The following is a 26,370-nucleotide window of genomic DNA, read 5'->3' as shown; positions in this document are numbered from 1 at the left end:
TTGTTGATCGCACGGTACAATATGGCCAACAAAAAACAGATAAAGGATGGCTATGGAAAACAAAATTTCTAAAAACGTACGGCGTAACTTAACAAACTGTCACTTGTCAAGTGTGACACTTACGTCAATTTTATTTATTTTTTTATATTTTCACTCGAGAACACAAACCATTCACGACAGAATCTTATCACACACAACGTTGTTTGTTGGAATTTCGTCAAAACCTCCCTTCATCATCACTGTTAGGATGATTGAAGCTACACCGCACCTTTTCAGAAGGTTTGCTCTCCATAGCCGCCCTTATTTCTTTTTGTGTTGGATCATATTGTATTTTTACGTCCAGGTAAAAAGTGGGACAAACTGTATGTGCGGCAGCAACGCAAACTAACTGAACTCGTCCAACAGTTATGTAATGTTTAATTGATTGATTGTTTCTTTTAGACATATGTCACTGCACTGGTGCCGTTTTATACCTAAAACAACAGTCAACAGCAACAGCGTTTATCTCAAAAGACCCTAGTTAATGACTTGGGAATCCGAGTAAAAAAGGAAGATAAAAAAACAGACTTTTATCAGAAATATTTCAGTTCGTGAGATATTCTACCCTTGGAAACTTGAAAAAAGTAATTTTGTCCATCAAGAGACATTTATCTTGGCCTACGGTATGTACACACAAACCACAAGTAACACGTATGGACAGAAAAATGTCTGATACACAATCTCGCGGTAACACGATAGTTTAAAAGTACAGGTATGTTGAATTCTTGTACATAAAGAAAAAACTTTTTCGGTACCTCTTCATACATAGGTATGTAAATGTTTGGGCTGCACCCAACAGTTTTAAATAAATTTACATTTACACAGTCGCAATAATAAAGACTATTTTCTTAAATAAATCGCACATACAGTGTAGATAACTTTATTGGATAAAAGTAACAATACAAGCATCATTTATCATGTCGGAATTTATAATCGTGATTCACAAGATCAAAGACATTTTTTGGAAAATTTATAAACTCCTACACGTGGTAGACCTTCTTGCAAGTACATGTCTGTCTAAAATAGATCCGTTATAAAATATTTATACCAGAGACCGAATTTTATACAAAATTTTTAACCGTTTGTTTCCTCATCATTAAAACTCTGGCATACCTACCTATAAATGAACATCGCCATTTGAACTAAAACTATAGTAGAATTATACATATCACTGTATAGGTAGGTACGTTAAAATATTTATTTTGTTTGTTTTTATGCGACGTGTTATTCAATATAATTCCACAATTAAAATGTCTGAAGGAATCTCATCCAAACAAATGCCGACGACAGATTTTTTGCAGATCCAACCTTGAGTCGTTACGTAACAAGCCATGTCTGCTCATAAGGACAATAAATACGACCTTGATTTTACGGTTTTGTGACTCTTGCCTATTTTTAAATAATGCGTCTCCGATGTATTATCACATTGTTTTACTAACAACAGCATAATTAACTTTTCTTTGTTGTTAAATTACATCAAAGAAGTTTAAAAAACTATTGTAGGTCTGTTGTTATTTATGCAGCATTGCAACAAGTTAATGTAAAAAGCTTTTTCTACATGTCTAGCAATAAATTATTTCTATTGTTCGTACAAACGCATTAATAAACCTTAACATAACATTTGCACTGCCTTCAGTAAGTACATTGTTAAATGATTTTAGTTATTATGAATTTTATATTTGATTCAAAAGAGTTTCAAAAAGTATCAGAATGAAAAAAAAATCAACTTAGCCATCGTAATCTTATACAGCTTGTTCGCATTTCAAATATTCACCACCTGTTGAAAGTGTCGACATGGTGTCGACTTACATAAGTTAATCACGAAATGTCGCTATAATCGTAGTTAGTTACTGAAGATAATAGATATCTACTCGTATATAACTTGGTGCAACTGAAACGACAGTTTCATTTTGCCAAATTGATACGTCTTTTGAAAAAATGTTCATTCAATATACCGTCATAACGAAAAACTTAAAAAGTATGAATACGGTATGTGAAAGCCCTGTTGCATTCTGAAATGGAGCTTTGTTTTTACCACTCGGGTTGCCCTTTGTCTTTGTCGGAAAATTCAATTTGCCTTGGGCAACAACTTCGGGATTTGGGCAGCAAACACAAATTATACCGTGTGAGCAACAAGTACTGATTGAGTTGGCAATAAATTCTGGTGATTTTTGGTGACTTTTATGTCATGTTCCAACGCGAAAACCCATTTTATTAATAAAAGATTACAAAAACTAAGACGTTTAAATTTGAAATGTATACCAGCTGTCAATAATGTCAATAAAACAAACCGAAATAGGTACAATTCAGTCTTGAAAATTTTATGTAACATTTTTTATTGCCAACTGAAACAGGTATTGTTCCTCACCCTGTATAAAGTCCATTCAAAAATCAAAAAACCACCACCTGTTGCTTTAGGTTGGTAAAATTTAAAAAAACCTAGGTAGATATTTTTTCATACTATGTTGGTAACTATAAATTGTGACATTTATTTGATTCAAAATAAAATTCAATTGCTTTGAATTTCGTTCATATTGTTTTATTACCACCACGTTTCATTTATTTATTGATTCTTATTATTTTTACTTAAACATGCCCAGAAAAACAACACTTAATAAACATTTAACCTCAAAATTACAAGTCTCACCAAATTTTACACTAGACACTAGACAGCGTTGCCGACAGTAATTATCGAGGAAAATGCGACGGTGGTTTTTTGATTTTTGAATGGACTTTACATGACGTCGCAAAACTGAATCAAATCCGTTACTAGTCTCACAACTTTTTGCGTCAGTTTTGACTGAAGAATTATAATATGTACAGGTGTCCCAGAGTTGCGAAAAAGCTCCATAACTTGTTTGTTATTAAATAAATCAACTTTTACTTTTTTCTAGATGATAGCTACGCTTCTACTGCACCTTCGGAAAATATTGGGGTATTGTGTGTCAATATTATAAAAACACTAAAGTTATGTTTTTTTAAACGGAACCTACCCAGTTTGATTTTATTTTTGAATTCTCTCCTAAATTATGAATAAAATTTATACAGCTCGTTTTTACTTATCTGCCATCGTTTTTGATCAGTGGCGCTTTTTTTACCAGAAATTCGAATTGCAGGGGTCCCTTCGAAAATTTGTACCATCCAAATCGTTGGGCATAAATTAAAATGATTGACGCTGTTTGTGATTTACTTCGTTTGAAACAAAATGTAATGTGAAATTTAAGCGTGATCGACATAATTGTGAACTGAAGCAAGAAGGAGTAAGTATTAAAGTTTAAAGTATTTTCCACTAAACGCTGGCCCTACCGCCACATGCCACATAAACTATATATTAAAAGTAATTGTAGGTACTATAGTATATTTTTTCCTGTTAGGCGGTTGCGCGGGCCATTTACAAAATCCTGCAACGAAATGCAACCTCCCTATTGGTTACTCTATTCCACTAACCAATAAGGAGGTCGCATTTTGTAAATGGCGCGTGCAACCGCCTACCAGGAAAAAATAGACTATAAGAAGTAATAACCGAATCGATAAAGGCGTGTTACAAGGTTGGTAGAACTGACTAATTTGTAAAGTAGGTTGCCTCGTTGAAAATTGGGGGGCGGGGGGAAAAGTAACTCGTGACGTAAAATCAATCCAGAAATTTTGAGTGTTCGAATAGAACTCAACGTTTATAAGCTCCGTGGGCTTTATTGGGTGGTTTTATTCTAATGAGGAAACAATGGGAAACACCTAATGCGTGATCGACAGACAGTTTAGTGCATTATGACTTCACGAGTAACTTTTGCGTGGGAAAAAAATTCAAACTATTGTTTTAAATGGGAACGAGACAACCTACTATACAAATTAGTCAGTTCTACCAACCTTGGCGTGTTATTGACATAGCGCTACCTGTCGCTGAATTAATTTTAAATTTTAAAATTCTCTGAAATGAAAAATTGGCTATAGAAAAATATATATCTATTTTCGGCATACAATAAAAATACAATAAGTAGATACTCGCAAGTATGTATAATAAAACAGACTGTAAATAAATGCTTTAGGTAAATAAACATGCACTTTTTTTGCCACAACATACATTTAGTATAGTTTGAAATCTCTAAAAAAAAATTCAAAATAAATGCATTATCACTTGTGGAAACCGTGAGGATTCTGCTTTTGCCACTTCCACGTATCTTTGCACATGTCATCGACGCCTCTCGTCGCCACCCACTTCAGCTCGTTTTTAGCCAAAGCGGCGTCAGCGAAACTACTCGCAATATCACCTTCTCGTCGCTCCACAATTTCGTAATTAATTTTCTTCCCTGAAGCTTTGGTAAATGCATTGATTAAATCTAATACTGAATATCCGCGGCCCGTGCCCAAATTGTAAGCCTTCCAACCAAGGAAAGTTGGTTCAGACATTTTCTCCAGGGCTTTCAAATGCCCTATTGCCAAGTCCGTGATGTGTATGTAATCGCGGACTCCGGTCCCGTCTTTGGTTGGGTAATCGTTTCCGAAAACGAAAACTTTTTCTCTACGACCTACAGCTACCTGTAACACAAACAAAATCACAGACAATTAAACTATAGTAAGACTGTCAAGTGGGATTACATTTTCGGGGACGCGCTCAAGTGGCGCTGCCCGAGCGTTAGGCCAAACTAATGTATAACAAGTTGCATATCTGACTAGTTTCTGTATACCTAGTTGCCTATTTTTTTTTCAATTTGATTTAAATTGATACTTATTTAAAAAAATAAAAACGACTAATTAAGCATTAAACATTTTAATACAAATTCTAACATATACAACAAATTAGTAGTTCATTAAACGAGTTTGTGTGTAAATTGGGATTTTTTGGGCATGAGTGGGCTAGTTTAAAAGGCGAGTGAAACTGAATTGAAGGGTAGAATTAGTTCAATATGTAATTTGATTTTGCGTTAACTTTTAAAATTTCTGGAGATAATTTTAGAATCGTGCAAAAGATTTTTTAATTTTAAAATTATTTTTCGCTGACATCGGTGCATATAATAAATGTTTCTACCTTTTGAAGTAAGACTACTAACTTTCTTGCATTCAAGTACTTGCAACACACTAGAAGATTTTGTTGGGTGGCTATTTTGGGCCTTGGGCATAACAAGAAGGATTAGATTCTCTACAGTGGGATTTTCAGTAATCGTAGATTTTTCAATTTGTTCAGCTGATCTAACATTGTTTATGGAAGTTTGTTTGTCTTCATGAAGAAAAATCGACGGCAGAACGTATTTATGGAGTTTTGCTTTTTGAGTAAAGAAATTGTTGCTAAAATGTTTCTCGCAAATAAAAGCATTATCTGTTTTGAAGGGTGGTGCAACATTTACCTAAAGCTTCTATCTATCGTTTCCTTTGTTCTTCTAATTTTTGAAATTTAAAATGTTTATTTTTTATCGCCGATCTTGTTTACAAAGCATTTATGTTTAATTTTTCCCATATCCAAATAAATAAAATAAAAATTGCGATCTGAAAAACCATATTTCGTACTTTTTCAAAAAGAAAAAGATAACTTACCAAATAAAAAGATAACGAAAAATTATCTCAAGATACTGGTTTGGAGTAACTTATTTTGTAGAACAATTTATAAAATTTATTGACTAAACCTTGACAGAAATTAGAAAATTCAAAATTACTGATGAGTGATGACTGATGACATTATTAATTAATATTCAAATCAACCTTCTTTTTAAACGGAACTTCCCGATCGAATTAACGAGTAAATTCGGTAATTTAGTTTGGCCTAACGCTAGAGCAGCGCTAGTGTTGTCAGTGTCTCCCATGTTTTATACAGGTTTTGAAAGTCTTAATTCTGTTGATGGTCTGTGAACAAAATTCAAATTTCCCGCCGTCGATAACATCGCTCGCTGTAATTTGTTGTCAACGTGATACGACTGATACGTGAACGTATATATACTTGACAGTTGACGCGATAACCTCACTTTTTTTGTGTCGAAAGACATTTATCGGTATTCTCTATTATCGGAGTGATGGAAGATGCAAAACGAGACATCAATAAAACGAAACGATCGAAGAGTGACCACGTGAAGAACATTGTGCATTCGTATTTGCAAAAACGGAACTACGCCTCGATCGGTATACAAGACAACACAAAGATCGACCAACAGATCACTTATTCCTTGGTTGAAAACGAAATAAGCAGACCGAATTCGATTCTCTACAGTTGTTACAACAGTGACCCTGTCGTGATAGACCACAACTTCAGCAAATTCCTCTCGTGGGTCAAAGATCTAACGAAAAACAAAAACATCTGTCAGGACATCGAACACTTAATCGCCCCGCTTTTCTGCCACCTTTATTTGGACATTCTAAAAGGCGGGCACTCCGAGCGCGCCGCCACCTTCTTCAAAGCACACTTGCCAGCGATAGACAAGACGAAATGCGACGACTTTGTCAAAGACTTGATTAATTTATTCACCAACGACTGTGACGCAACTTGCATGATCGAACAGTTCAGAGGCAACAAATATTTTCTGGAATTGTCACCACAAACTCTGGCCCTATTGAAAAAATTCGTCGTTGAGAACTGTCACGTCGTTTTTTTACACGTCCTCCAGACTTGGTTTGAACTTCAACAAGTCGATGAAAAAGAAAATGAGACTGATGAGAAAATGGAAGAAAAGCCGGAATCTAACGGTGTCTGTGTGGACAACAGATTCCAAAAAATAATGGAGGTGATTCAAGATTTGGAAAAGGAGCCAAAACAAATTTTCCAAATTAATATTTCCTTTACAAACGAGACCGTCACTTGTGGTTTGATCAAACGAAATTGTGGCTTGGTCGCTTACAACCAGGATAATATCGTTCACTTGAGACCCATCCACCCGTATGACCCCATAATGGGAGTCAGCGATTGCAAAGAAATCAGACTCACAGACCATTCGAAGCGGGTCTACTCGGTAGCAATATCGCCGGATCACACCCGACTGGTGACAGCTTCAGAAGATTCCACTTTGTGCATTTACGACCTGACTGAAATGAGACTCATCAAAAATTGTTCCGGACACTTGGGTCCCATCTATTGTGCCTCCATTAGTAGCAATAGCGTTTACGCAGCGTCAGGCTCTCACGACACCACTGCTAGACTCTGGAACACAGACACTGGTCAGACTCTACGCACTTTCGTGGGACACACGCAAGCCGTCACTTGTTTAGATTTCCACCCCAACTGTCTGTACCTGGCTACAGGTTCCGCCGACAGAAATATAAGAATGTGGAGTGTGGACAACGGGGGCCCTCTTCGACTGTTTCACGGGTCTAAAGGGGTCGTTTACAGTGTTACGTTTAGTCCTTTGGGTGACACTTTGGCTAGTGTCGGTGACGATAAAAAAGTGAGACTGTGGGACATTTTGGGGTCAAAAATCAACAACGAAATTAAATATAAGGGTGAACCTATCACGAAATTGGTTTGGAGTAAAAATGGCAAACAACTGTGTACCGCTTCGATTGATGGGGTATTGAGGATATGGGATTTGCCACAGTGCCAGGATAATTCCCCAGACAATAAAAATCAAGAGCCAAGTATGAATCTGAACATCAATGGGAAAATAGTGGCTTTGGAGTACTCTTTTGAGACGTTTGCCTGTCTAACTTCTTGAAAATTATTATTTTTGATTTTTTTTTCTTTTGTTAAGAATGAATTTTATAAAGTGACTGATTTGATTTTTTATTACTCACCTGAGAAATATATGGCATCAAGTTATTAGGAGTTCCCGAGGGATCTTCTCCTATTAGACCAGAACTGTGAGCTCCCACTGGGTTGAAGTAACGCAATAAAATCACTTTCCATTCCTGAAAGTACCGATCATAAGATAAGAACGTGAAATCGAAAAAATACACTGTTTTATTAAAATGAGTACAAAGAGAAATAGTTTTTATTTTGTCCGTTCCTCAGACTGCCTCTAGAGAACTACTTAACGGTGCGTCCGTTAATAGCAAGCATCTGAAGAGATTTTGTTTTAATTTTTTAAGTAAAAAGTACATTGTGGAGCTTTGAAATTGAGCTTTAGATGATTAGTACCACAATATCGAATTACTGGTTTGAGGTGGGAATGTATCATTAACATAAACCACTTTTTATTTTCAAGATTTGGGTATTTTTCGTCGAGTATATGAAAAAATAGTATGTTAAACACGTAAGAAAAGTGATTCTTTCATATTCGTGTAAAATTAAACATTTACACTCGCTGGAAAACTACCATTTTACTTGTTAAACAAGCTACTAATTATAAATTGTATCATCTGTGTTACTTGCTAAAAACGGGAACGCATTGCAATCTTTTAGGAATCTAGACCCAAACGATATAAAACATTATCAAGTGTAAAGTACTTAAAAAAATTTTTGACACCGTGAAAACGCAGCTGATCTGAAATAGGTGTGGATTAGATCGTATGGTTTGATTAAATTGTCTTGATAAAAATTTTCAAGGATTTTGGAAACGCCATGCATGGTAACAGCAATATAATATGTATTAAACAAGGCAATCCGGTAGAAAGTGAGCTTAGGGGATAGGAGAAATGTTTCAATTTTTTGTTATGTTTGTTTTTCAACATGGTTCTCACAAACCATAAAGTTTTCGCAATTATGTATTTGAAAAATAATTTTGTTTTGGAACTTTGAACAGGAAAAAGTCTAGAAGTTATGTCAGGTCAGGTCAGTTCTAGGACTCATTTTACTCACTACCAACTTGATTTTTGCTGATCTTCAATCTAGAGGAATTTATTGTCAAAGCAATTCAAGTGAAATTTCATAACAGTCCTCAAATAGTAATTTTTATATTAAGTGCGCGAAGAGAGTGTTTTTTGTGCATGAAAAGGTCTTTTACGCCGAGACGAAGGTCGAGGCAGTATAAGCCTTTGAATGCACAAAAACATCTTCGCGCACGAAATATAAACAATATTTTTTCTATAATTGATTCAAAAAATTGAAATTAAAAATTCAAATTTTTGAAGGAACTCTTAAGTTTCAATGCAGTGACCATGTTGCTAGGTAACTAATAAAAAACAGCGCGTGAAATGAAAAACAGAAATAGTCGTATGCGTCAAATTGCATTTCACACACTGTTTTGTATGGTTTCTATGGTTTCGATCTTACTAACAATGTAAAAAGAAAGACACGTAAGAAAATGACCCACTTCATGCACAGATAACTATGCGTGAATTTCAATTTTTTGAATCAATTATATAAAAAAGTAGGTAAGTACTATTCCGGACACGGAATCTTGGCCATAACTGACATTTAACTGACAAATATGTGTGAACTGGCCTTTATTGAACATAACCCAACTTTTCACTCGATAATGCAATTTCCCTGCTTTTTTGATGTCACAAGAAAAACTTCAAAGTGATTTTTAATAATTGACATTTATTAATGACACTAATAGTTGGTTTACATAATTGTTTTTAGAAATGTCTAAAAAATGCTGGCCAAGATTCCGTGTCCGGAATAGTACGTTGATAGATACACCCAATGCTCCTCAAATGACTTTTTTAAATACGAAGCTCAGTTTCAGCTAGACACCCTTCTTCTTCTTATGTAACACACAATTGTCAACACTATTTCAGCATTTTGATAGCAATGTTATCCCACCAATAAGCGTTTCCCTTAACTCATTACTCTGTGTTTATCTGCTTTATTAAAATAAATTTAAAATGTTCAATTTATACAATTTACACCTACAACCTTATTTTTTGTTCTACACTGTTAGAATTTGAGAATTTTCTCCTGTGTGAACGGATTTTGATAAATGTCACAACTTGTCAAAACGAAACGTCAAGCCAATTTTAAAGATTTTAAGCGATTTGGAGCCTTTAAGGGGGTCGTCGAACAAAAAAACGTTGTAATCAACTCGTTCTTTTGTAAATTGGGCCTTTTTTGGCACTGGTGGGTCTTTAAAACGCTCGTTTCACTCGCGTTTAATAATGGTCCACTTGTGAGAAAAAAGGCCCAATTTACACACGAACTCATTAAAGGTGTGATTGGTTTCAAAATCAAAAATCCACCAACACTGCATTCTACCTCGAAAATACAACCGACAACGTCGCCAAATTTTGTTTTTAGTGTGTTTGAAAGTGTCAGAAAAACGTGGGGTTATGAAATAAAACTGTTGACAGTCGTTTTGGTTGTAGTTCATCGTGTTTTTTAAATTCTTCGAAGCACCTAATGAACGCTCGCTTTAATTTAGCGGTTAAAAGATTCCTTGTTTTTCGGGGCATTTTTATAATTTGATATTTGTGACACACTGAAGGTCAAATTTTGGCGGAATTCTAGGGATTTCTTTTTTTCTGCCAACATAATTCAACAGGTGGTGGATTTTTGATTTCGAAACAGATTATAGTTTATTTAACGAGTTCGTGTGTAAATTGGGCTTTTTTTGGCTCGTTTCACTTGCGTTTTAAACTGGCCCACACATGCCAAAAAAGCCCAATTTACACAAGAACAAGTTGAATACAACGTTTTTTGTTCGACGAGCCTCTTAAAGGCTCCAAATCGCTTAAAATCTTGAAAATTAGCTTGACATTTCATTTTGACAAGTTGACATTTATCAAAATCCGTTCACGCAGGAAAAAATTCTCAAATTCTGACAGTGTCGTAGTGTCGACCAAAAAACTACTATTTTCTGAAAGAATGAAATTATTATTATTTATTAATGTTACAATTTTTATGACTGGCAATGTAATTAACTTTACAATAATCCCTCTTTTAAATAAGAATTAAATAACGCTAGACAAAGTAGTAAATTTAACAAGAGTGGCAGAGTTAAAAACATGTTTTTGCTTTAATGGTAAAATTAAGTTAATAAAATTTATATTTTTGCAACTTCAATACTGTTAATAATTAACAAAACGAGTTTTCCTATGTCAGTCCTCTGTTTATCACTTTAGTGAGATATTTGCTTATGAATTTAATACTTAAAAAATTATTTTGGCGAGTCTTCTACTTTATCGCCAATATCTAAACTGTCCACTTGGCAACTCAACGCAAACGCGTGATATTTTATCTACAATCATTTTAATTCCTCAGCAATTAAAATATGTATGACTTTGCCTTTTTTACAAAAAAACTGTTTACTTCAGATAAGAAAACGAATTGAATAATAATGAATAACAATTACTTACAGGATCTGAAGTGCAGACATCCTTTAATATTTCTTCAACAAAATATTTAGTTTTACCATACGGATTTGTACAGTTCTGTCCAGTAGGATGCTTTTCTGTGATTGGGAGGAATTGTGGTATCCCATACACCGTTGCAGATGAAGAAAACACCACTTTCTTCACTCCATGGGTTTGCATCACCTCGAAAAGAGTACTAGACCCGGCTATGTTATTTTGGTAGTAAGCTAACGGAATCTGCACAGATTCCCCAACAGCCTTCAGTGCAGCAAAATGAATGACAGCATCAATGTTATGCTGAAAATGAAACAGTTGTAGTCGAGATTGTTTCATTCTAAACTTACCTACATCTCTAAAAACTTTGTCTAAAGCATCTTTGTTTCTTATGTCGACATCGTAAAATGTAATTTTCTGGTTTGTTATTGTCTCCACGCGTTTCAACGATTCAGGTTTTTGATTCTTTTCAGCGAAACAGTTGACCAAATTGTCGATGGCAATGACAGAATAGTTATTGTTGAGCAATTCGACCACGGTGTGAGATCCAACATAGCCCGCGCCCCCAGTTACAAGAATAGTGCCGTTGGGTTTTGCCATTTCGTCCGTCAACCACCACCTACGGCACAAACGTTAGTTTTTGTTAAAAACAAGAATTTTTTGGTTAGGACTAACCTTACTTTGTCACGAAGCCGATTGGAATGATCACGTAATACACAGCCGCGATAACATATACTATCATGCAATTTCGTAACGCGTGGGCCATCGTTATCAGCTTCTTATCAACTTGTAATTTATTACAAATACGTCAAACCGACGTTTGACAGTTTGACGTGTCGGCAATGGCGGAAGGCACGGCCGACTTGGATTCCACTGTAAACATGTAGATATCTATAAAATGAATCATTTTTGACTAATCAAATAAAGAAGAATTCGGAAAATTCGGGGAATAATAAATGTTGTAATAGACTTCGGATATTACTCTACTATCGTTTTTAAATAACGCGCCGTTCGATGACACTTCGACGCCAATTCGATATGTACTTGACATTTATTTGACGTATGCACGATTTTGACAGATAGACATATGCTTTTACGGAACATTACAGTGTGGGACCTCAATTATATCGTTTACCACAAATTGCGCAATAAAATTTGAAGGTAAACAAAAATAATGCACTACACGTGAGCACATAAACGTATTTTTAGAAAATGACACGTTTTGATTACTTGTCTATTAGTGTGCCATTTTTAATTTGTTTCAGATGTCGCCAAGGAAAGGTCGCGTCAAAAAGGAGGGCCCCGAGTCGGGCGAGGATTCGGACGAGTACAGAAAGAAGAGAGATCGTAACAATTTGGTAAATATTCGTCACTGAGTTAGTGTTGAGGTTATTCAAGGTCTGTTTTTAGGCGGTAAAACGCAGTCGAGTCAAGTCGAAACAGAAGACGCAGGAAACGCTAAACAGAGTCACAAAATTGAGGAACGAGAACACGGTGCTGGAAGAGAAGGTCAAGACGCTGACTAAAGAACTTGGCTTTTTGAAGGAGCTGTTTATTGCACATGCTGCCAATAATGTTGATTCGGCCAAATTTGAAGGAATTGATTTGCAACAGCTTCTAGCAGAGGACACAAGTGCAACCACAAGTGATGATAAATAGTTGATAGGTGTTAAGTGGCGTTTATAAGAGAACATAGTACAACTTTTGTTATATTTCATCAGAAATGTTTTTATGGAAAATAATAGTTTGTAAACTTGTAAAATGTAATTTTAAGATTATGGTTTAATAATTATCAGTTTTGATGAGTTACAAGATTGAAAAGATGTTAAATATAATATTTGATATCTCAAGTTATTAAAAAGTCTCCACTTAATTTTTTTGTGGAATTATTGTATTATCACGTGTGATCACTATTTTAATAAAGATATTTTAATAACAGTCTTCCATTCATCAACTTTAATAAACTTTCGAACTAAAGAATTGTTTACTGCTTTATAAGTCACCTTCTAATATTTGATATTTAATAGATGCACAAAGTGTAACTGAAAAATTGCAAAATTTTGTAAATAACGCAAAAATCTGGCCTGGTTTTTATTGCACTGTTTTTAGGTTTATCTGATTGCTTAGCTGTTTTATCTTGGCATCTTTAAATTTCAAAAAACTAAAGACGAAATGAGAACTTGAGTCCTATATTTGAGATATTTTGTCTGTAGATAAGATTAGACAACAATGCTACAACGGTTCAATGGAAGTGTAAATTACAAAAATAATTTTCTTGACCTCTTATTTACCGTCTTATCTCAAAATCAAAGAAATGTGTAAGCAATACGTAATTTTAAACAGTTTTCAACCAGTAGGTATGAGACCGTGCCGTGAGAACTTTCAGTAATTAAAATAATGTAATTCATAAAACATTAGGAAACATCTCGGTCGGTACTATAGTTATAGGGAGTTTCATTTCGACAATAACTTTCACTCTTTTCGGTACTAAAATTCGTGTTTCTTTGACCATTTGAATGAAATTCAATTTCTTATCAGTCATAAATTAGTCACTGGAAGCTGTTATTAGTTGTCATAAATAACAAAAGATTCTTCAACTCTTGCCACTCACGGATCTTCTTCAACCTTGCCGTTAAATGTTATTAGCGCTGTCATAGGTAACAGAATAAAAAAATCCTGATCCAACCTTAGTTACATAATTTATAGATCCATCGTTATGATTATTTACGAGACTTTTGATTGTTTAAGCACATCGAGATGTGTTAACAATATATCAAGAACGTTACGTGCAATCGAAAGCCATTGTAATAACTAATAACTCATATCGTCGATAAAATGAAAATACACTTGTTGCTAGACGCTTAATCATTGTATTGTTAAACCAGATTTTTCTTCAATGAGCAAGTTATGTCGCAACAAAAATATATACAGGGTGTTTGCGTTATAATTTGATAATTACTGGTCCCACTTATACACACTTAATTTTTATGATAACGTTAGAACGACAAATACCAGATAACTATGAAAACGTTTAATAGGTATCATTTGGGTAAAAATGTTTTTTTTACATCGCTGTAATCAACACAAAAACTCAACAATATTAAGCACTATTGTTAGGTAAGTTTTCCCTCTATAGAAATCTTGTTGGTGGTTCTTTACAGAAATACAGGTGTCCCAGAACTGCCTCCCCAGAGAAAAAAGGGAGTAGGTAGAGGTCTTTCAATCTCTCATGGGGCGGGTTGTGAGTCATATCTGCGTAAACGACGAATATCGGTTTCAAGTAGGCGCTACAACCCGATTCGAAAACATCGTCATTCGTTACGTTAGTTTAACTCTTTACAAGGGCCCACTATTATATCTGAAGTGGCAAATCTGCAGCATTTTCATTTTTCACAGCTAGCTTAAACATTACTGTTGTAATTTTGAAATTTAACGCGTGGCTAAAATAGTCGACGTTTTCAGTTTTCATTTACAAATTCTTCACTGGTTTATCGCTCCGCCTTCGCGCAAATATTTGCAAGGTCAAACTCCATGAGAGATTGAAAGACCTCTACCTAACTACCTATTGGGTAAATGTGATAATCTGAATTTTAAAGAAAAAAGTCCTGTCTCAAGTGATAATCGAGAAAAGACATCTTAAACTTGATCAATCAGAGTTGAGCACCATCAAGATAGGATGACCGCAATTTTGCGTTGCCGCGATATGGTTTTGTCTCTTCGCGTTCTCCGATTACAAATCTAGTATGCATTACGGACTACATTGCCAATGCTCTCGATAACAATACTCAGGTGGACGTGATATACACTGATATTCACTTTTGACAAGCCACCACAACATCCTTCTTAGTAAATTGAGTGCCTTCGGTTTCAGTCCTTCTCTTTTATATCTAATTAAATCATACAGGCTGTTTGATAAAAAACGCCTCAACCCATAACTTTTTAATTTATTACCCGATTTCAATGAACAAAAAAACCAAAGATATGGTTTTTCATGCGCTACAAAACAACCATAAAATATATTTTTTTGGTGTTATCTTCAATAGCTAACGATAGTCAACTTTTTTTTTTAATGGGCACATGTAGTTTTTTTAGGCTCAGTCTGGTAAGGTTTTTTTTCTGAATCTAATGATGTATTGAAAGTTATCATTTGGTCCATAGATAACTGAAAAAAAAATTTTTGTGGTTCAGCTGAAGTATTATGAAATGTTTAAAAGTCCCGTGAAAAAGAATCGGAATACAAAGTGCGGTAAATGTCATCCAAACGTCAACTTAGAAATTTTCATCTGCTTTGTTAAACTTTTTTTATTTAAGTATAAAATAACAACATTGCCAGTCATGCAGGATAGCAGTCATTTGACTATTATTTTATATTCGAGTGTAATAAAAATTTCAATTAGTCAAAAACAAAAATTTAATAGAAAAATAAAACATGAATTAAAAAATTTTATTTTTTAATTCATGTTTTCCAAGAAAATAATAATAAAACACCTCAAGATTGCACCTGAAAATTTTCAAACTGACGCTTGACATTTGTTGCTATTTATATTCCAATTGTTTTTCACGGCTTACTTGAAAATTTTATAATAAGCTGAACCACAATTAAAAATTGTAAAAATTTTTTTTCAATTAGATAGGGACCACATGATAACTTTTAATACATCATTAGATTCAGAAAAAAAAACTCTAATAGACTGAGCCTAAAAAACTACATGTGTCCATTTAAAAAAACGCCCAAAAAAAATATTTTATGGCTGGTTCGTAGCGCATGAAAAACCATATCTTTTGTTTTTTTGTTCATTGAAATCGGATAACAAATAAAAAAGTTATGGGTTGAGGCATTTTTTATCAAACAGCCTGTATACAGGGTCGCTACAAAGTATGGCAACAGTTAAATATCTCGAGAATGGTTTCTCAGAAATCCTTGAGATTTGGTAAGGAGTTAAGAGCATTTAAATTCTATTCTTTCCAATTTTTTCAGTTTTATACCTTCATTTGTTTTCAAGATACAGCGTGATCAACAAGGACTGAAGCTGTTGGCAGCAAATGACAGCTAAATATTCCCAAAGTATGAAATTTTTTTGTGCGTCAGTGTTGGCACCCACTGCAAGTTGTGAATGTCAAAAAATTTAGGTTATGTTACGAGTTGGTAGTTAAAACACGATACGTACAAAACGACTAAAAACAGTATAAAATGTAATTAGCGGTACTTAATAATGGCCCACTGTTTCGATATTCATAAAAGCGATAGGCCGTGCCTGCATGCCCCTCCTGAAAAACAGAAACATGTTTTATGCGTTATTATTTTCGAGCTGAAAGTCTGCGGGATGCAGGGATTAGATCCGGGAAAATTTGTAAGGGTGGAACTTTAATCAATTTCTTCTTTAAAATGGTTAGGCAACTTCGAGGGTTTTGTTCCATTCTACCTCGAACATTCTCAACTACATCTTCTGTAAGTGTAGATGTTCTACCAGTAGGTTTTGCCTTTTTCACATCACCTGTTTGTAGGTAACGTTGCATCAATTTCGTGCAATGCTACTTAAACGCGACTAAGGTACCGGGCCGCCCAAGGTACCAACTGGCTCGGGGAACATTTGTTGAAATTGGTGCAATGTATCGTCCGTGCTCCGTGGAATACTGCCAACCGTTAGCAGCATCAAAATTTCCAGTCCGAAAGTACGCCATACCAATAAAAATGTCTTGCTCTAGTGTAAAAACCATTTTCATTAATAAATTGATTCAAAAATGACACTTGTTGAAGTTTAAATTTGCCCGTCAAAATTGACAACTGAAAATGTAATGTTACCAACTTCACTGAAATGTTCATCATGTTGTCATTGTTGCCAACAGCTTCAGTCCTTGTTGATCACTCTGTATAAGGCTAACTTGAATTTTTTTAAATGGCAACAGGGGTTAATTTTATGATTTTTGAAAAGAGGTTTTTTTTCTGAATTCAACGATGTATCACATGTAATAATTAATTTACATAACAACCCTAAAAAAAAAATTAAATTTAATTAAAAAATAAATAAACGTAGCTACCGTTTGAGGCTCTTTTTATTAAACCTATCAAACAGTTTGTTGTAATTCTTTGAAATTTGCTACGGAGTTAAGGGCATTGAAATTTTGATTCAATGAAATTTAAATTTAAAAAAAATCCAGTTAGCCTTGTATCTCGAAAACAAATGAAGGTATAAAACTGAAAAAATTGGAAAGAATAGAATTTAAATGCTCTTAACTTCTTACCAAATCTCAAGGATTTCCAGGAAACCATTCTCGAGATATTTAACTGTTGCCATACTTTGTAGCAACCCTGTATATCTGATAGGGTTCTATACGTTGAGTAGGTATATGGGATTCAGTTCGTTTCGCTTTACTGTTAATTCTGGCATTCCACAAGGATCGAATCTTGGTCCTTTGCTTTTCTTGTTGTTTATACAGGTGTCCCAAAAATGGCGGACTAATTACTTACTACCGTATCCAGGATGTTTAAATGTACACGAAAAAAATATGGAAAAAATTTTTCAGACAAAAAAATAAATTATTATTATTTTTATTATTAACGGTAATACAATGTAAACAAAGATGTACTCGTACATCATTACCTTGCAATGTTACCGTAGTGGATTTAAAATATTTTTTTCGATTTCCAAAGCTTCTAAATTCACTATTGTGCAGGATTAGTTATTGGTAGTGAGTAATCCTGTACTTTGTGATAATATGTACGATTAGAGGTAGCTGTCATGACAATTTAATACATATATTTCAAAATAATTTTCCTCTTAAGTGCCACTTTCAAGGACCGCCCAATCAGTAAATAAGTCCAATAGAATTTTTTAAACATTTTTCTGACGTTTACGGTAGTCTCTTCTACACCGTAGTGCACCGTTAGTCCGCTATTTTTGGGACACCTGTAAATGACATTAATGAGATTTTCACCGTTGATTCCCTTTTATATGCCGATGATTTAAAGTTATTTTCGAGAATACATAACATACATGATTGTATAGAACTACAATCGAATGTTGACTTGTTGTCCTATTGGTGATCAAGAAACAAATTGGTTCTGAATAAGGACAAGTGCATTTCTGTTTCATATTCGCATAAGCATGACATTTGTCAATTTGCTTACAAGATAGACAACCAAACTTTGTCTAGTCGTTCTTGGTTCTTCCACCAAGGACCTCGGTATCTGGTTTGATTCCAGGCTGGTTTTTGATGTGCATATTAGCTCTGTTGTTGCTGCATCGTTGAAACCTTTCGGATTTCAATTTAGATCTTGCAATGAGTTTCGTTCCGTCAAATGCTTAACTACGTTGTATTTCTCGCTTGTAAGATATCGTTTGGAATATGGTTCTATAATATGGTCTCCGTATTATGTGACATATATTAACACTGTTGAATCTGTGCAACGCATATTTCTAAAGTATCTTTATTTAAGGAAGACGAAATTTATCCGCCGATTGGTGTTGATTATGATTTTTTGTGTTCCAGGTTTAATTTTACCGCCTAAAAGTTAGACGGCTACTTGATACGGTGACCTTCCTCTTAAAATTATTCCGCAATAAAGTGGGCTGCTCCAGTCTTTTGAGTGGTCTGTGTATCAGTGTTCCTCAGATTTTATCAAGATCGCATAGATATTTCCATGTTCCTAGAGCAAACACAAATGTTCTTAATCATTCACCTTCGTTCAGAATGTGTTCTATGTTTAATTGTTTTAATGATATTTGTGATCTTTATGCTATGCCACTTCCGAGTATACTGGTTGTTATATCGTGTAATTTGGATCGATTGCAACGGTTACTTGACATGGTTTTTATTCAGTGTTATCTCCCGACATGGGACAGCAGTAATAATTGTAGCTGACTGTTGCTGAATTCTGTTCATATTTTTCCTGTTTTAGTCAACTTTTATTTGGACAGTAGTCTGTTAGTTGACTTACTCAATAATGCCAAATCATGCCCCTCATAGATATGTAAACCAGTCCTAGACTGTGAAACAAATTTATATGTAATATTCCAACTCAGAAAACGTCAAAAACCCAAGTAGGTAAACTTTTCGCTGATTGTTGAGATATCAATAATTATTTTTGCTGTTTAGCAACTTGTCCGATTTTTTAGTAATCCCTGAGGAGTGAGGACGAGCTTCTAGGATTGGTGAAACTGAGAACTTCATAGATCGATTATGTGAGCTACAGGAAAATTTATTTTAGTCATCTTGGAGCCTCTTTTGCTGTCGGCACATGTTTTCTATGAGGAGGCAGTTCTGGGACAAATATCTAATTTTGATTCATTGAAGATGTTTAACATCTTTTATTGTTTTCAACTGTCATAAATTCTCATTTTTCTCCTTTGTAAACTACCTCTTAACTGCTACCTAAAGCAAAATGAGCAGATAACGAACCGTTGGTCTAGACAACACATTCAACGTTACATTTCTGACAGGTCTTGAAAACTTTGTCAAAGCTGTCAAAAGCAAATTCGAAACCATTTTAAAAAGATTTGGAAGCTTCAGGGACGTCGTTTCAAACAATAAAATTTTGTATGCAACTCGTTTCTGGATAAATTGGGCTTTTCTAATTGCCCTCGAATCCTTAAAACCCTCGCTACGCTCGTGTTTTAATCTTGTCCCTCGGGCAATTAAAAAAGCCCAATTTACACAGAAACTCATTGCATATTATAGAAAAGAATGTTATTATTTTTATCCCTTTCTTTCGTTTAATTCTTCATTTGCAGGCAATATGATTATTGATTATGATTACCTTAACAATAAAGAAGGAAAAAATATTTGAATAAAACCTTATAACGAACGTTCAAAAAAGTAACTGGTATGGTTGTTCGCTAAATAAATGACGTTTGATATCCATGATTTAATCGCTGAGGAAGCTAGGTCGTACGGAAACATAAGCAAACACTAGACTACTATACCACAGATATTTTTGAACCCAAAGACACTAATAATAATTTTAACAATTATTGCTAAAATTATTTTGTTTTGTTCGACACTGTCAGAATTTGAGAATTTTCCCCTAAATGTCACAACTTGTCAAAACGAAACGTTAAGCTAATTTTAAATATTTTAAGCGATTTGGAGCCTTTAAGGGGGTCGTCGAACAAAAAAACGTTGTAATCAACTCGTTCTTTTGTAAATTGGGCCTTTTTTGGCACTGGTGGGTCTTTAAAACGCCTGAATCATAATCCCTGTTTTTGACACTAAAATGCGTGCGAAAACGGGCGTTTAAAACACTGAAGCTTTAAAGGTTGCTTAGGTAACAACAAATTCATCTACATTTTGAACAATGATAAATAGACATTTATACACAATTTATGATAGCAACGAAAAAACAACAATTGACCATTTCTATATCAACATAGATTTCTTCGGAAAAGTGCTGGTATAATAAACAATAGCGTATGATACACGTTTATAAGGGCCTTTAAAGCACTTGCGACCTTAAAAGGCTTCCTTATAAACTTGTATCATAATATATACTATTAATACATACATACATGCAGGGTGATTCACGAATAGTGTCTGATTTATTTACAAAAATATAATTTTGTCACATTTGATTGACATTATTGTTTCATTTTTCTGAAATCGGATTACTGTGATCACAACGTTTTATTCACATTGAAAAACAGCCAAGTACTCTATGAGAGAATAATTTATGTTGCGCTAAATCAGACACTATTTTAATGAAAAATGTTATAAACAATCATAATAAACCAGCAGCGCGTTTGTTCTCTTAGAATCGTCGCTAAAATATACATACCTAATTGAATTTACAATGACATTAACAGAAAACTACATATTGTAAAGTTTCTTGGTAAGTATAGGAGTCCTATTTTCACAAATAATTTTTTCACATTGGTATTACGTTGAATAGAAAATTTTCGCATTTTTTTATTCTACGTATTTCTGTCAAAACGGTCAAAGTCTAAAAAGTAATTACTGTATAGTCGCGAGCAATCAATTTTGGTCGTCAATGTCATTCTTTACGGGAATGGGAAAATGCTCCATTGTAGGTAAAAAGGTCGTAAATATTATAACCTATCATCATATTGTGTCTATGACATTAATTGTCATTTTTTATCATTTTTTTGACATTTTGTTGACATGAGCATAATCAAGCAGGGATTTTTTTTTAATTTGTGACAATGTAACCAAATTTTGAAATGACATTGACGACCAAAATTTATTGCTCGCGACTGTGAGCAACAATTAGGTAGGTACTTACTGTTTGAGTTGGCAATAAAACTGATGATTTTTATGTCATGTTGTTCCAACGAGAAAACCATTTTATCAATAAAAAATTACAAAAACCAAGACGATTAAATTTGAAATTTATGACAATTGTCAATAAGTAATGACAATAAAACAAACGTAAACAGCCTTTCCAATTTCAAGTAATTTTTTTTTTCTTCAAACGTCAGTAAAATATGACATTATACTGCTGGATTGATAATGCTAAAGTGTCACTTCATTGCCATGGCATCTGACGAGCGGCAGATAAAATAAACTATACAAGGCGTTAGGGTATGGTCTTCCAAGACCTCGAATACCTTTATACCGTTTTTGGATAAATTACACAGTTTTCTGAAAATAAAATTGTTTCCTGCTGTTTTGGGACTGCTGAAATATTACTTTGTGCACGAAAAAATCTTATGTTTCGATTTAAAAATGATTGCTTGGTAACGATTCGAAATTTACTACTTGACTTGATCTATCTTTTATCCATAGCGTGAGGAGATTACAATCGTTTACAATGCCCGAATATCGAGGAGTATGCGGAATTGCAGATATGCATTTTGTGTAGTGGAAATGCCAATGCTGCTGTCCGAAGGTATGCTAATGCTTGTATTAGGGCAAACGGTTTAATTTTTCCAACGCCTACTCAGCCCAGGATTTCATTTGAACACGCGATAGTTGGTGGTCTGTGCTCGAATTGAAATCCCGTTAGAGGAAAAATTATACCTATGTTCTCTTTGAAACATTTTGAATTATAACCTGCTAACTTGAAAGTTGTCAAATAAATGTCAAAAATCATTGAAATAAATAACTTCCTAGATAGCTTGTTAATTCTACGGCTACTCTGATCCAAAGACTTTTTGATCATACTATATGTACCTACTTACAAAATCTATCCAAATTAAAACGGGTTGACAGATAGCTGGTTTGTCTTTCTGTTTGCCTCACTTCGTCGGCAGCCAAACTACCAGCTTCAGCATATAAAACTTCATTTTTGCTCCTAATAACTACATAGTAACAATATAATATAATTTTATTATTGCCAACTGAAACAGTTATTGTTGCTCATGCAATAGGTACTTAAATAGTTATTTGTACAACACTAGTTATGAAAGTCACACTTTTTTTCATGAATTTGCAGATGAAGCAAATGAGTGAAAAATAGTAGTTTATTTAATGAGTTCGTGTGTAAATCGGGCCTTTTTTCATACAAGTGGGCCATTTTTGAAAGCGAGTGAAACGAGCGCACGCAAACGCAAACGAGTTGAATACAACGTTTTTTTGTTCGACGAGCCTCTTAAAGGCTCCAAATCGCTTAAAATCTTTAAAATTAGCTTGACGTTTCGTTTTGACAAGTTGTGACATTTATCAAAATCCGTTCACGCAGGAGAAAATTCTCAAATTCTGACAGTGTCGAACGTAAAAAGAGACTTTCATAACGTGTTGTACACGATATTGTTTTGCATATCGTTGTAAGTTGAGAAATTTGGCCTAAAAGGTTTTATGCAAAATAAAAAAAATGTAGGTATGCTTTGACAATCATCTCCAAGGAGGTGGAGTAAAATGATGGAAAAAAGCGCTACTTTCATTACGATTTACAAAAAAGAGAATTGCTGGTTCTAAATTCTAAACAGAAACAGACTCAGGTATACTAGAGAAAACCATATCATGATTCTTGTTTTAGACGTTATTGCAACACTTGCACTTAAAGATAAAATCGAAAATGCAACAAAATTCTAAAACACTTGAAAAATAATGAGAGATAGGTATTAATATGTAATTAGGTACCAAATCCAAGTATGAAACAATAATGCACCTATAGTTTGTTTCAAAATCAAAAATCCACCAACAGTGCATTCTACCTCGAAAATACAACCGACAACTTCGCCGACTTTTGTTTTTAGTGTGTCTGCAAGTGTCAGAAAAAGTGTGGTTATGAAAGAAAACTGTTGGACCTTCGTTTTGGTCGTAGTTCATCGTGTTTTTTATTCTCATTCTATTATTTCACTCAAAAAGTATGATATGGTAGCTAAAACCTTTTTGTACATAATAATTATTTTGTTTTTCATAAATAAACTCAATAGTTCAATGTCAAATTTTGGCGGGAGGTTGAGCCAACCCAAAAAAATTAAACTTTTTCTAGGGATTTCTTTTTTTTTGCCAACATAATTCAACAGGTGGTGGATTTTTGATTTTGAAACAGATTATAAGTACTTGATTAGCAATTTTGGTCGTAATTTTTAGTTCAGTTCTATGAAATTTTAAACCACAAACATTATTAAAAAGCATTCGGATACAACTTTTTGTCGCAACTTTGGGAAGACAATGTTCAGACCTTGTCTAAAATACATCCGGATTCTAAAAGTTAAACTGCTTCAGGTCATTTGAAAAATGTGATGTTGGTACAGTTGGTACATAATAACTTCCAAATTAATGTTCTTTTTTTAAATATACAATCGAAACAATTTCAATAGCTCAAGCGACTCTTCAATAACTACAAAATTGGAAACTGTCGAATTTCTAGTGAACATCCTGCAACCTGTATATGAGATCCAACTAAAATTGATAACTTAAAAAATGCAACATCTTTTATAAAATATTTTTTTATCACTTTTTGTCTAGTTTTTTGTTGTTATGAAACAAGTGCAACAGAACGATTTGACCTAATTCAGAACAACTCTAGTTTTTTATTCATCGTTGCAATTTGGATAGTCGATAGGTAAACAGTCAGCAATAAGAATGTTGATAAGATTAATGGTCAAGATTTGTCACGCATTTCGTGTACCTATGACGTAACCAACAACTTTCCACCTGGCCATTAATTCTTCAAAACTACACCGACCCGAGGATGGTATTCTCGCGACCTTGGCGCATCCCGCATGCAACATGCAATAATCTGATCCAATCTGACTTGCACTTTTAATAGTTTCAAAGTGTAACATTCACGACCATATTTCTCCGGAGACTGGTTCATCGATCGATGGTGGGGAACCACAAAGAACCATTACTCTAGAGACGACGAACAGTCCCAGTGGGAATCATCAGTCAATTTTTACAAATAACAATCATTACGAAAACTCGCACTCGTTTTGCCAAATTCCAGCCAAATTACCCGCAACGTAACCGTTTCCCTTGGGTAGTACCCATAACAATGTCGGTATGTCTGACATAACGTTAATTCGGTTAATTAAACCCAATCGGTTTCTTATCTGAAGTGAAATATGAACATTTTGGGACGTTACACGGCGATCACTTGCTCAACAACAAAGGAAAGCTGCGGCTCACCTATCTGGCACAGTCAAATAGGAAATAATGAAACCGTTAAATATTTATCATTTATCGGCGTGTTAGAGCCAAGAAAGGCAAAATACAAAAGCACAATGCAAATAGAACGATTTGCAGGCAAATGCGGAAGAGCAAATCCTCACCTTACTCAAGTTAATTAGCATCGACTTGTAAACTTACAGCGCTGTCACACGGCAAATGCTTAAATCATTGTCGTGATGGGATTTCTAACCGCTGGTATTCACTTACAATTGTGCTTACAATGGTAATTTTTGGACTAGAGAAATGCAAGGCAAGTCTGAGCTTAGTTCGGCGCAAATGTCAAAAATGACAGCTGTAAAGAGGAGGTTAAGTGTCAATAGGTTAAAAACGAATTCAGTGTTTGCAACGTTTAATCTCCGGATTAGTGAAAAATCCTATAAATCTTTATAATTAGTTGATTGGAAAATAATTGGAGTATGTATTTGAGCGGTACATTTGAGATTAACTTGAGGCAATTGTGACGAATGACAGCTACAGATTAGATGTTATGAATGCATTTATGCATCACTAGTGGTGTACAATCTTTGGATTAGCGCGAAAAACTAATTAATGCCGAAAAAGTAAATGGACATTTCGTAATTGGCGAATTACAACATTTGCGACAACCGAAGCGGTTTTTGCGTTTTTTTTTTGAAGACGTCGCGTCGTGGATTGCGACCTAAGCTGGTAAATGAAGATAAACGGTAATATCGTAATAAAGATCTAAACTTACCGGACTTTCAACCTTAACCCGGATTCGAGAAATTGTGGATGATGCTGCTTGTACGAGCAGTTTCGACACTTTCAGTGTAATTGGTCGTTATAATAAAGTTATGTTGTTATATCAAGCAGGTGAAGATGAGATAGTGTATCGAGATGGTATTTAATCGGTTTCTTATCTCTGAAATCAGTCTGAGTTGATAGTGACTTAAATAAAAATTAAAAAAAAAACTATAAAAAAGGTATACTCGTATACGAATTTATAATTTCAACGTTAGTAATTTTTATTTCCTTGAGATTCTTCAATTTGCCTCACAAATATACCGAATTTGTATTTATGCTGTGAAAAAACTGTAGATACTTACCTTCGTAATAATAATTTACATCAAATGAGGAAAATGTGCATTAAATAATCGTAATCTAGCCGGAAATATGCCAAAGATATAAATATAGATAGATAGATTAGATATTAGAAAGTCACGTCTGAGCTTCAGTCGACAGATACTTATTACTCTGACATCAACATTGCGTGCAAATTTTCTTGATTTAATATATTGCAAATAGGTATGAAGTGTTACCTACTTAATGTATGAAATTATTTAAGAATCACACTACATGTTAGTGTTCATTGATTAATTGAAGTTTACATTTTCTGTCGAGATTATTTTTGTGAATTTAACTTTTTCACACTTGTAGACGATCACTTAGTGATTGAAACATATTTGGTTACAATAAAATCCATAGTTGTTATCTTAAATGTAAATACAGATGATGATCTCGATATGAAGAATATGACTATTTTGGAGAATTATTCATTACCTAGTGCTGACAGTGTTTAGTAGAAATAAAGCAAATTCTTCTAAAGTCTAATATGCATATGATGCTTTTAGAGAATCACTTTTGAAATAGTCACTAAGT

The 26,370-nt window shown here is 34.2% G+C and overlaps 3 protein-coding genes across 6 annotated transcripts; 2 read left to right on the top strand and 1 right to left on the bottom strand.

The window, feature by feature from the left end:
* Positions 1–3,982: 3,982 nt before the first annotated feature.
* Positions 3,983–25,594, bottom strand: LOC138124564 (UDP-glucose 4-epimerase-like). Of its 2 annotated transcripts, XM_069039651.1 has the most exons (6): positions 25,466–25,594; positions 11,859–12,051; positions 11,533–11,797; positions 11,188–11,481; positions 7,747–7,860; positions 3,983–4,572 (listed from the first exon to the last, which is right to left on the bottom strand). In XM_069039651.1, the coding sequence occupies exons 2-6, from the start codon at positions 11,942–11,944 to the stop codon at positions 4,168–4,170; spliced, it is 1,164 nt and encodes a 387-aa protein (XP_068895752.1). In that variant the 5' UTR covers positions 11,945–12,051; positions 25,466–25,594; the 3' UTR covers positions 3,983–4,167. The 2 variants fall into 2 exon arrangements, with proteins under 2 accessions (XP_068895752.1, XP_068895753.1); XM_069039652.1 differs by lacking the exon at positions 25,466–25,594 and having other exon boundaries at positions 11,854–11,994.
* Positions 5,736–7,723, top strand: LOC138124557 (TAF5-like RNA polymerase II p300/CBP-associated factor-associated factor 65 kDa subunit 5L). Its single transcript, XM_069039642.1, has one exon. The coding sequence runs from the start codon at positions 6,039–6,041 to the stop codon at positions 7,665–7,667; it is 1,629 nt and encodes a 542-aa protein (XP_068895743.1). The 5' UTR covers positions 5,736–6,038; the 3' UTR covers positions 7,668–7,723.
* LOC138124576 (CCAAT/enhancer-binding protein gamma-like) lies at positions 12,042–13,116 on the top strand. Of its 3 annotated transcripts, none has more exons than XM_069039677.1 (3): positions 12,042–12,061; positions 12,444–12,536; positions 12,589–13,116. In XM_069039677.1, exons 2-3 carry the CDS (start codon positions 12,444–12,446, stop codon positions 12,835–12,837), a joined length of 342 nt encoding a protein of 113 aa, XP_068895778.1. In that variant the 5' UTR covers positions 12,042–12,061; the 3' UTR covers positions 12,838–13,116. The 3 variants fall into 3 exon arrangements, with proteins under 3 accessions (XP_068895778.1, XP_068895776.1, XP_068895777.1); XM_069039675.1 differs by lacking the exon at positions 12,042–12,061 and adding an exon at positions 12,178–12,339; XM_069039676.1 differs by lacking the exon at positions 12,042–12,061 and adding an exon at positions 12,180–12,339 and having other exon boundaries at positions 12,420–12,536.
* Positions 25,595–26,370: the final 776 nt, after the last annotated feature.

This window comes from Tenebrio molitor, chromosome 2, assembly GCF_963966145.1.
Source record: "Tenebrio molitor chromosome 2, icTenMoli1.1, whole genome shotgun sequence".
NCBI lineage: Eukaryota > Metazoa > Arthropoda > Insecta > Coleoptera > Tenebrionidae > Tenebrio > Tenebrio molitor.
Note: the sequence above shows the minus strand (reverse complement) of the source record. Positions and strands in the feature narration are given on the sequence as shown.

Coding starts and splice junctions, on each gene's coding strand:
- LOC138124557 (XM_069039642.1), top strand. CDS start 6,039: ATGGAAGATGCAAAACGAGACATCAATAAAACGAAACGATCGAAGAGT.
- LOC138124564 (XM_069039651.1), bottom strand. CDS start 11,944: ATGGCCCACGCGTTACGAAATTGCATGATAGTATATGTTATCGCGGCT. Junction 11,798..11,858: donor CCAATCGGCTTCGTGACAAA/GTAAGGTTAGTC, acceptor TTTGTGCCGTAG/GTGGTGGTTGACGGACGAAA. Junction 7,861..11,187: donor ATGTCTGCACTTCAGATCCT/GTAAGTAATTGT, acceptor CGGTACTTTCAG/GAATGGAAAGTGATTTTATT.
- LOC138124576 (XM_069039677.1), top strand. CDS start 12,444: ATGTCGCCAAGGAAAGGTCGCGTCAAAAAGGAGGGCCCCGAGTCGGGC. Junction 12,537..12,588: donor AGAGAGATCGTAACAATTTG/GTAAATATTCGT, acceptor GTCTGTTTTTAG/GCGGTAAAACGCAGTCGAGT.